Here is a 12307-nt window from a genome sequence, read left to right on the forward strand (position 1 = left end):
TTTGCATCTTCCTTCCTGTCTGATTTTTTTTTATATAATTCTCTCATGTTAATCCTTTCGGTCTGGCCACTCCCTCTCTGTCCCCTTTGTTGAGTCATTATCCATGGCCCACCTGATAACTATGAGACTTTGTCCTGGCTTTCATTATGTCTACCCTGTCAGTAATCTTGACAGCTCCAATGAATTTAATAATTATCTCTTTTTGAGTCACAGATCTATCTATCTGGCTCAACTGTCTATTGGACATTTTCAATCACATATAGTCCTCTCATGTCAATATATCCAAAACATAACTTAATCGTTTTTCCTCAAAATCACCCTACTTCTGAACATCACTATTTCTGTCTAAGGTCACAGTATCCTTTCATGTTGCCAGATTCACTCTTTTGGTGTCATCTTTGATTATTCATTCTCTTTCACTTCACATATCCAGTCAGCTGCCAAGCTTTGCTAATTCTACCTTCAAAACCTCTCACCTCTATACCCTCCTGAAACCACAATCACTCTAGTTCAGGTCATGATCACCTCTCAGCTGAGTTATTTCATTAACTTCTTTATTAGCCTCTTGTATCTAGTTTCTTCCCTCTCCCAATCCATTCCCTAGATAGTTACTTTGGTGATATTCCTAAAGCACAGGACTGACCATGTCACTCTTCTGTCCAAAAATTTCCAATGGTTTCCAATTCCCTTTATAACTACATTCATACTCTGTTGTGTTATTTTAAGCTCTTTGAAATCTGGTTCTAGCCTTACTTTCCAGACGTATTACATAAGAATTCCTCCATGTACTCTTCTCTTAATCCAAATTGTCTTACGTTCTGTTCTTCACATATAATATTCCATTTCTTCACCTGTTTCTGTCCCATGCCTAAAATGTTTTCCTTCCTTATCTCTGCCACTTAGAATCCTTGACTTCCTGCAAAATTCAGCTCAAATATCATCTTTATTCTCTACATAAGGCCTTTTCTGATCACTCCAGCTATTTGTCCTTCCTCTGTCATCCATTAATTTGTACTTACTTTGTATGGATTTTTATTTATTCCTGTTGTTCATATTCATATATTTATTAATATTCATAAATATGCACATATTTATTTATTCATATGTGTACATATTGTTTCCCCAATAAAAGGTAAACTACTTGAGGGCAAGGAATTTTTCACTTTTGTCCTTCTACCACTTTGCCCTAGCAGAATGTCAGGTACACAGGATGTGGTAGGTAACAGTTTCACATTATCACCCCTGGTCATCCGAGACGCTGATATTTATATTGGTGCTGCATTACTGGCAGTGAGAGCATATTTGTCTTTTTGACCTCTCAGAAAGGTTTCTGGCATTGCCATCAAATGTACTTATGAGGCTAGTTATCTCAATTGAAAAGCCACTAATTCCATTTCTTTAGTGTGCCCTTGAGTGCCTCTTTAAACTAATTGAGCTGGCATCTACAACATGAAGCATGGAGAGGGCATGGGAGAAAGAAGCTGGGTATATGCTGAATGGGAACACTTACTCCTGAAATTTACATGCACTTCTTGGTTAAATGGGCTTGAAGCAGAGCTTAAGAATTACTGACCACTTTATGAGAAGCACTTGGGCATTGTGTGTGTGTGTGTGTGTGTGTGTGTGTGTGTGTAAATGGAAATCAAAGCCTGTTTTATTGAACAGATGATTAAATGAGAAAGAACTATGTCTGAAAATGACTCCCCAAATTTAATGATTGCTTGAATTAAGAATTAGAATAATGTCAAAGGAATGATTTGAGGTATGCGTTACAGAGGATATTTCACAAGAACAACATTTGGTTAGTACCATGGACAATTTTTCTTTATGAGGTTTGGGAGAAAATATTTCAATGAATTTGAGATTATCAGTAGAGAAGCTTTTAGTCCACAAGGCCAAAACTCTCATGTTAAAGCTTATATACTTCAATGGTTAAATATTATGGTCATCATTTTACCATTTTTCTGTAAAAACATTTTCTTTTAAAACAAAGTTTAATGTATTTTGTTTTTCTGCAAAGAGTGATAATTTTATTTCCTTATTAGCTATCCTAATTCCTTTAATTTTTCTTCTCTTATTGCTAAAGCTAAAATTTCTAATACAATATTGAATAGTAATGATGATAGTGGATAACCTTGTTTCACTCCTGATATTATTAAGAATGGTTCTAGTTTATCTCTATTACATATGATGCTTGCTTTTAAATAGATGTTACTGATCATTTTAAGGAAAACTCCTTATAGGAAAACCTATAATCTCCAGTGTTTTTTAATAGGAATAGCTGTTGGATTTTGTCAAATTTTTTTCTACAAAGTCACTTACATTCTTAGGACCTCAGATTTGTTCTTGTCGTTGTTCAGTAACATCTGCTTTTTGTGACTCCATGGAATATATCACACCAATACTATCCACGAGAGTTTCTTGATAAAGAAAGTAGAATGGTTAGCCATTTTGGGTGAAGTCAAATAGAGGTTAACTTACTTGACCAGAGTCACATATCTAGTAAGCAAGGCTGGATTTGAACTCAGGTCCTCCTGATTCCAGACCCAGCACTCTATCTACTGTGTCATCTATCTGCCTTTTACAGGTTGCTCATCAGTAAAATGATAAGATTACATATAATGGCCTTGCAAGATCCTTTTCAGCTTTGAATCTATGAGTTACTAATTTAGAAGTCATCAAGACTAAACTATATCTGAACAGAAATGTCCTATTAAACCTTATCCCTATCAAGTGATTACCCAGCTTCTGACTTCTTGTGATGGGCAACTCAAAACCTTTACAATGAAGCTCTTTCAATCTTCAGAAAACTCAAATTGTTAGGAACTTTTTCCTAATCTTGAGCTGTTATAGTTATATCATAGCTTATCTATTCATTTTTCCTCTGGCTTTAGAATAAAATTATTGTTTTGGAGCTAGAAGTAATCTCAGAGGTCCAACTTACTTATTTTTCAGGTGAGGATAGAGAGCCATGGAGTAAAGTAACTTGCTCAATGGCAGAGACAGTCCTTGAACTTGTCTGACTCAAAATCTGATGTGGTTTTTTTGCCTACTGTCTTACAATGCCCACTTTGAAACATCTTTGTTGTTGTGTTTAAGTTTTATTTATTTTATTTTGAACTTATGAAATAAAACAAGCATTTTGATAACATAGTAGAATAGAAAAAAGATGATTGTACGTGAAGATATAAATCTATTACATACAGCTTACTATTCCTTTTAAATGTATAATTAAAGTTATAACATAATTTTCTTTTTCTTTTTTTTCCTCTTGCCCCCTGCCCTAAAGAAGTCTACCATTATACTTAAATACACACATACACACACACAAACACAAACACACACAAATCATTCTATATATACTTCTATTTATCAGTTCTTTCTCTGAATCATCATAGCTCAGCTTACTCTTTCAGTTTGCTTAAATAATATTTTATATACCTAAAATTTACCATTGGAAAGTAGCCCAAAAATTCTGAGAAAATATCAGAAATCATTTTTAATTAATGGTTCCTGAGGAGAAGAAAGAAATATTTTCCTTGTTAAAACTCACTCTTTGATTACAAAGTGGTCTATGACATTTTTAGGGGTCCTAAGAAAATCTGCTTTTTATCTTTATCACTATGGTGTCTGAGAGAGAGAGATATCATTTTTTTCAAAAGTATAGATAAAGTGTGATATTTTAGCCCTCTCAGATACAACTCTGGCATTAATTGATTAATTAATCAAACATTTATTAAGTGCTACTATGTACCAGCCACTCTGCTTAGTGCTAAGGATGTAAAAAGAGGTAAAAGATAGCTCCTTTCTTCAAGGAGCTTTCTATCTCATCTCTATATATATACCTTCCTTTTAGGAAGTGTAAAAGCCGAACTATGCTCAGTTGCAAAAGAAAATAGCAGACAGACTTTATATGGATATGTGTGTGTGAGTATATATGTTCATGAATGTGTATGCTTCCTCATGTATTTATGTAGGTTGGAGGTTATTATTTTGGTTAACATTTAGAAAATAAGCAGTCACATGTGATTGATGTTGATCTTATCTGCTTTCTTTCCAAGGCCAATTGCAAGCTAATGCATATTGTGAAAATCCAGATATAGTATTAATTGGCAACAAGGCAGATCTTTCAGACCAGAGGGAAGTCAATGAACGGCAAGCCCGAGATCTTGCAGACAAATATGGGTAAGACTGTAACTGAAAATTCACCCCATCTTTCTGGCTCTGGTATAAGAACCAAGATTAGAGCTCTTCCTTGGGATCCCTGATACATGAGTTAATACTCACTAGTGGAGTGTATGAAGAGGAACTCCTTCACTATTGTAAGATTTCTAGAGGAGCTCTAGGAACAGACAGAAGAGGCAGCCCCAGTCTGGTCTGTAACTAATCTGATTCTCTGATATCAAATCCTCCTTTTTGAATCATTGGGGTTTTGTTTAATGGATAAATTTATCATGGTTAACCATTAAAGAGTATAGGTAGGAAAGCTTTGAGATAGGGGTATCCTAATACCTAGCTAGCCTGAAAATTTCTTAGAACAGACACATTCAATAACCTCCAGATTGAGGATCATTAAACTTTGATTTGAAATCTGTCTCTACCACTTGTACAAATTAGCATTCCCCTCCCTACTCTCAGTTTCCTCAGCTGTAAAATGAAAGAGCTGGACTCTAGCCCAGCCGTGGATCTTGAAGCTAGACAAATAGTATGGTGAATAAAGTGCTAGCTTTGGAGTCAGGAAGACCCAAATTCAAATCCTGCCACAAACACTAGTAATATTATCTATGACAAGCCACTTAACATCTGTTTGCCTCAGTTTGTTCAATTATAAAATGGAGGCAATAATAGTATTTCCTCATAGAGATAATTCTGAGGATCTCAGTTGATAAAATATGTAAAAGCACTTTGCAAACCTTTATGTGCTTTATAAAAATTAGATATTAGCTCTTCGCTATAGTTCTAATATCATTTTAATATATTTAAGAAGAGAAAGATGGCAGCAATGATGATATTGTTGTGGTCTTTTTCTCTTCCTGTGGGAAACCAAGATGATATTTCCCAACCTATCAGGCAAAAGATCTATCAGTATTTTCTAACTGTTCCTGAATCTTTAAAATAAAATTATATGACTGTATTACCTGTTGGAAGCTTATGATGACTTTCTCCCACCTCTCATGAGTATCTGTTGTCTGTTATTGTTACTGGCAGCATACCCTATTTTGAAACAAGTGCAGCAACAGGGCAGAATGTGGAGAAACCTGTGGACACACTTCTGGACTTAATAATGAAGCGCATGGAGCAGTGTGTGGAGAAGTCACAAGTCCCCGATGCGGCCAATGGAGGAAATTCAGGGAAGCTTGAGGGAGAGAAACCAGCCGAAAAAAAATGTGCTTGCTAGACTTCACCTTTTCAAACTGAGAATCGAGAATCTCACCCAAACAGTTGATCAGAAAATGGTTGACAAGCCACATAATTGATGAGTGGGCCTTGCACAGATACATTTTCTTTTCTTTTCTTCCAGAGAATGAATTTTTAAACATCACCATGATCATTGATGTTCAGTGGGACTGAACTAGGAGCTATAAGGCCCAAGAGTTCTGAGTCTGAATTTTCCCAACATAATCTTTTCATCAGGGACATTCAGTCGATTTTTTGGTTATTTTGTTGTGTTTTTTTTTTTAATTTTAAAAGAAGCATTGAAATCCTCCAATAAGAAAATGAAAATGTTATGGAGCTAAAATCAGAAAGAAAGGAGATCACTTTTTTATATGAAAGAGGAATAATAAATTAATTGCTGAAGAAGAACATGAAAAAGGGCATTTCTAAGATTGTTTTCACTTATATTGATACTAATGATTCATACTTTTGTGTTTGCATTGGTAATAATGTATTAGCTGAAGAAAATCTGCAAGTAAAGAATTCTCTGGGGTTCATTAAAAATGACCTTATTATAGGCATACAGTATGTAGCTTGCCCTACTAAATTACTGATAAGGTGACAGGAAGGATGAACATCTAACTTTTGATTAAATCCAGGGAATTATGTGATAATGCCAATTCTGTGTTCCTAGTAAATGGCAGGTAGAAAATAACTAGACTAGAGAGGATGACATATAGGCAAAATAAGCAACCCTCAAAAGGGCAAAAAAGTTTGACACTAGCAGGTACTAAAAGGAGAAGCATAAGTTGCAGCTTGCTGAGAGAGCATAATAACCAGACTTCATGCATGTTCAAGTTGATGTTGATGTTACCTTTGGGGGTGACAGTGAGAATTCTAGGTTCTTCCATTTCCAGTGAAAGATCTAGAGGCAACATAGTGTTCACTCAGCAGCACATTTTATTTTTTCCACTAAATGTTACCCAGACACATGAAGTTTCTTGTTCTCAGAATACTGTAATTAAATCTCATCCATACTGTTCTTTGTAGAATGAAACAGTGAAATATTTTGACTTGTTTTCTTCAAAAGTAAAAACTGATTTTTTTGAAGAGAATTAGAAAAGTCACAAACATCCTGAACCATACTTTTTCTGCCACTTGGTCCTTTTTGTCAAAAATGCCATTCCAACTCATTTGATCCAGAACTCCTGAAAAACAAAAGGTCTTTGCTTGGTTCCCTCTGAATTTGCAAATGTTCAGTAAGGCTATGAAGGCCATATCATGATTTAGTTCAATATTTACTTTTAACCCATGCTTTTATTTTTAGGAAAATGCAAAGACACATTTGAAGAAGGGAGAATGAAACTTACTAAAGTTGAATTCATCCCACCACTGTTTCACAGGGACTGATTTATCTTTATGGCTAAGCTATTATAAGATTTAATCCACAGTAATGATATTATAAGGTCATGATAAATAAACACATTAAAACTTTCCCAAGGAACCTCATTATTTATACAATAGTCTAGTCACTCTTAACTATGAATTAGGTACCTGATGAATATATTCCTTTATTTAATAAAGATCTTTAACCTTTTTTTTTCTTTCTGTCAAGAGAAGATAACCTTTTGAAAAGGATTTCTCATTCCTGCTGCTCATAAGGCACATGAGCAAATGAAGACTCCTCAAGAGCTGTCTATGTAATATTATCATCTTAAGTCCCATCTTTCCTAATGTCCCTCATTTCCTTCAGGATTTCACTCTAGCTCATCCTACCCTAACCTCAGTTTACCACCACTATTATTGTCTTCCAAGAGAGCGTTTGTCTTCCTGTCTTTGGGGTAGAACAAGATTAAAATAAAACCAATGGTATCTGCTGGGAAATATTTAAATATTGATCTACTGATGAAATTCTACTTTTCATTCCCAGCTTCTACCAATTTCTCTCACTCTTTTCTAGTTTCTCACATCATTACTTAGCTTTTTTAATGCATTGTCCATCTTCCTTCTTCAGATGAGCTTTCCCCATGACATTTTGTATTCTTCTGAAAATCATAAGGGTGGGAAAGGAGAAAAGATAATGATTACTCTCTTCATTCTCTCAGACAAAAACAGTATTCTGCATCCTACTTACAGTATCTTCTGTAGCCATTCCCATTTCCTTTTATGCTTGTGGTTTTCAATTTTTATTTTTTGCCCCTGCATTACTGATAGAGAATAGTCAGCTTTCATAAGGTCTAAAAAAGCTGTGCATGCAATTATATTTGATTTTATGTCTATTTTTATTCATAGTCCCCATATGGCCACGTAAGTTTGGGGGGTCTTTGTGCCAAACACTATTCTCTGATAGTTAGGGAATGGAGTGGAGGTTCAATATACCAATAAAACTTTTGGACCCAAACTTGGAGTAGGAGATCAGAGGAGGGAAGGAAGGACGTGGGCAGATGGCTGTGGTGTGGGCAGTCTTTGCAAAGGACCAAACTATGATGAATAATTTAAAACTATAATTTCAACTTCTGTTTGTAGCATCCTCTTTAGTGTATACACACACACACACACACACACACACACACACACACACACATACACACACACACAATGCTCTTTTGATTTGCAATTCTGTCCCTCCCTCATTCCTTCATTTTATTTTGGCACCAGTGAATGTAGACTTTTTTTTCCTCTAGAGACACTATTTTGAAGAATTCCTTAAAGCAGAAACATAACCTTGTGTTTGGGGGAAAAAAGTAAACCAACATGGAATTCCAGCCTCTTTAAAATCCCTAGGCAGTCAAGTGTTTCTTAGTCACCAAGGCAATGTTTTTTTGGTTTGGTTCTTTATTTTTTTCTTTCAATGTCTCTGATTAGATTTTTGTGTTGTTGGAATTGTCCAAAAAGCGTGTGAAGCTCTTTTTTTCGGTGTAGAAATCATCTCTGTGGGGAATCTGCAGTATCAATGTTTGTGTTGCTCTTACCTGGTGCCTCATATACCACTGTGACCAAAATTAGCTTCAGCTACATGGTATATTTTTAGTAATACTGTACTACTGGGCAGCCTCTCTTACAACTCTCTTACAAGTTTCTTACAAGGTTACAGAACTCTCGACAGTAACTCCAACCTGTCATAGATCCTTACCAAGCCCACCTGTCATAAATCCATCTTGCTGAAATTTCCAATCTTAATTTCTTTGCTAATAAAATTCTGATCAGTTAAATGTGCTCTCCATAATTAAAGTAAGAACTATCCTTTAAATGGCAAGGCCTTTTGTGAAAATGGGTTGAGCAGAATTGGATTGCAAATTCTCTTTTTCTCCATTTTGGGAATAGTAAACTATTGTGGATTAGCAGTCAGAAGTCCAGAATACTTTCTGTACCACGAAGGACTCTGAGCAGTCAGTCGCCAAACAAAGCTATTTGGGGAACTTTGTGTAGATAATCAGCAATCTAAATCATCCTGCTTTCATGTTAGGGTGTTGGCTATTTCCTATTACCCAAAACCCCCAAACAAACAAACAAATAAAAATAAAGATTATTGTTTTCAAATATGTTTGAGCAAGGATATTAACTCTGAATACATTAATCACAACCTGATCAGAAGAACTGTGTTAGTTGAATGATAAAAGCACAGCCACTGAAACATAGCAATTCAACTAAGTACACTGGCTTGTATTGCCAGAGTATCCATTTGGAATGCTTTGGTAAGGTTTGGAATAAGCACTTCATAGGGAGAATTCTTATTTTTGATCTTTGCAAGAGGGAAGCCAACTGTGGAGAAGCACTTAATATTTTTTCTGTGAATCAAAGAGTATTTTAAAATTCTGAATAATAATTGAATAATTAGCCAAATGTCTCTTTGTACTTAAAATTCCCTTGAATTTGGAAGGACTTAGTATTGCTTGACCAGGCCTTGAAATAAGTTGTCAAAAAAAAGTTAAGTCCCACAAGGAAGCTCCAAGAAATTCATGGGACAAAATTATGTAATGAGTGCTTCATTTTATCAATGATTAAGAGGTATGAGTTCTGCTCTCCAGCATGCTCAATAATCACAAAGGCCAGATAACTCTTCTATATCTCTGGTTACTTATGCATGCATTTCACATAGAAGGTATGAAATCTAAGACATAGAATATCCATAAAGCTTTTTGGAGAGAGGGATGTGATATAAAACTCAAGATATAAATGCAGTAGGCATTTCAGATTCTTGATCTAGGGAAAAATTTTGTCCTCTGATCGAAGAAAGTCTGAGTGTTGGATTTATCCATCAAGAAAATCATCTTTCATTTCTAACTTTGGATTGTTTATGGAATCAATTTTTTTTAAATCTAGGTTGTGTCTTTTGGGAAAGCTTTTCCATTTTCAAGAGAATCTATAATAACTAAAGAGATCACTTAGGAATACATTACAGATTTTATTTCCTTCTTAGATTTTATAAAAGATGATGTCTGCATATGTGAGGCAGGGAAAAGGGAAGAATGCTAAAGAATAGCTTGAACGGTCACTGGATGGAGGGTATTGTCTGCTAGTTGAAAGGAATTCAGATGTTTGATGAAACCATGAAAAAACAATGATCTAGTATGACAGCCTAGAAAGAGATGTTTGCTGTACAGATTTTTATTTATCTTACTGCCTTAGCACTCTTTGTGGAAACAATAAAATTTGGGATTATATTTGTGTGGCCAGAGATGAATAAAGAGACATTTTGTTTAAGTATATATGTTTAGGGCTAAAAAGAGCTATGTTTAAGAAATTAATTCTATGTAGAATAAAAGACATTGCCAGATAACTATTTTATAACAGATTTATGGAAACTATTTATCAATCACTTTTCTTCCCCAGATAACTATTTAATGGGGGAAGGGTGGAGTGAGATGTACGAACAAAAGAGGTATTTCACTACTGGATTTGCAGTTTGTTGAATTTGGAGAATATTTCTTTTATTCTATGTGAATGATGTTTTTCTTTTCAATAACATTCTTGAGGGACTTGAGGAATAGCATTCCAAAGACTTTTTTCAGTGATGTTCATGTTCAAAGATAGGTGTATTTTTTCCACCTTCCTATTTGAATAAAAAGTTATAAAAAAACTCAATTTTGTAGCTGTGAGACTGAATAATAGGATGATTCTAACAATGATATTTTGAGAAGAAATTTCCAAATAAGTCACATTTTAGTAGAATTTTTAAAATTTTGTTTCTCAGGAAGAATAGTTCAATAGATAGGGCATTGGACAAGTTGGAGATCTTCCCTGCCACTAACTGGCTGGTCATTTGGCAAATCACATCTGTTTTCTTAACTGCAAAATGATTAGATAAGTTCCAAGGGTTAATCTCTGTTTTCCTTTACTCAGCTGAAGGATATTGGCAATGACCCATCACCCCCATGTATTCTAATATCCCAGGAATAGATTGAACATGAGCTGAGGTTTCTGTTCTTAATGATTATTTTATTGTACAGAGTGGCTGTTGTCCTTATTAATTGCTGTTAGCCGAGGCAAAAAGCTATTTATCCTGGTGGCAAAACAATGTGTTTAAGCTTTCTTTTCAGTTATACTATGGGCTATTTTAAAGTCTATTTTGAATGCTAAGGACAATCCAGGCCATCTCTACTCTCATGTACACATACCTGAGGCTTCACAGGTGTAGAGAACTCTCAGGGTGTAAATTCCCCCGACTAATGCAGATTTTCAATTCTTTTGCAATTTAGAGTTGCCATGGCACTTGAACTTTAAGATACTCAGTGTTAACTGGATCACATAGCCAGTATGTGTCAAAAATGGGACATGAACCCAATTCTTCTAGACCCTGAGGGTAGTAAAGGACAATAGTCATGAATTCAACCATTAATGTGTGAAAAATGGCCAGATAAGGAAAATAAAATCACTTGAATGGAAACTTTAGTACTTTTAGAGAGGCTACCAACCTTGCCTCCTCATTTGATCTGTGTATACTTCTTTTCTAGTACTGCAAAATAAAAGAGATGAGCTCTCCTTCATCTTTTATTTCTTAATGTACTTCCTTCAAGGCTGCGGATTACATTACTTTAAAAGTAAATGCCAATGTGGTGAAACTCATTGTATAATAGGGCTTTTTGTGAATTTATCCATGTAAGGTTGTATCTGAAATTATTTATGAAAACTAATTTGTCCTACTCTATTATGTTTTAAAGATAACCATTGTTTTGACTGTTAAAAGTCAAGTGTTTTGCTATTTCCCCAATTTACTCTTAGATAACGTTTCCCTGATGTTGAGTTATCTTGTGCCTTGTTTTCTTGTTTTATGTCAGTCTTCAAAAGTCCATAGATGTTTTGTATTGGTATTATGAATGTAATTTAAACCTTTAACATGACATTTTCTCTCTATATGCCCCTCAGTAGATTGTGGTGCCTGACACATCATTTTATTGTACCAAAGTTTCTGTGGCTTAAAAAAAATTGTCCAATGAATCACTGGTGTCTGGATTTGAATAATATGGTCAAGGACTGTATCCTGTGATTGTTTCTGCACTTTTCAAATAAAAATGCATTTTTACCAGTTGTGTTGAGTACCTAGAGAAAGCATATTCCCAAGGTCAAGTTGGGAATAAATGAGTGGTATAAGACAATTAATGAGAAAGGATAAAATTGCAACTTCATCCCATTAGTGATAGAACCTTCTTGGGACCCACCAAACTACTGAATTCATATCCATATCATCTTATTATTCATGAAAAATAAATCAACCAATAAGCATATATTAAACATTAAATGCAGAGCACTGTGTTAAGCATCAGCTATTAAAAAAAAACAAGCAAAAAAAACTCACAAAAAGAAAACAAGTTCCTTTGAGGTGCTTACATTCTAATTAGACAACACACACACACACACACACACACACACACACACACACACACAAACACACACACACACTCCTGATAGATATATACAGAAGAGGTACGAA

At 34.9% G+C, this 12307-nt stretch overlaps 1 protein-coding gene across 9 annotated transcripts in view; it reads left to right on the forward strand.

Moving 5' to 3' along the window:
• Positions 1 to 11902, forward strand: part of RAB27B (RAB27B, member RAS oncogene family) — a 205445-nt gene extending 193543 nt beyond the window's left edge. For all 9 annotated transcript variants that reach the window (XM_074279402.1, XM_074279405.1, XM_074279401.1 and 6 more), the window contains 2 exons: positions 4062 to 4185; positions 5209 to 11902. In XM_074279402.1, the coding sequence (XP_074135503.1) occupies positions 4062 to 4185; positions 5209 to 5398 (314 nt within the window). In that variant the 3' untranslated portion in view covers positions 5399 to 11902. The remainder of the gene's footprint in view (positions 1 to 4061; positions 4186 to 5208) is intronic.
• Positions 11903 to 12307: the final 405 nt, after the last annotated feature.

This window comes from Sminthopsis crassicaudata, chromosome 1 (genome assembly GCF_048593235.1).
Source record: "Sminthopsis crassicaudata isolate SCR6 chromosome 1, ASM4859323v1, whole genome shotgun sequence".
NCBI lineage: Eukaryota > Metazoa > Chordata > Mammalia > Dasyuromorphia > Dasyuridae > Sminthopsis > Sminthopsis crassicaudata.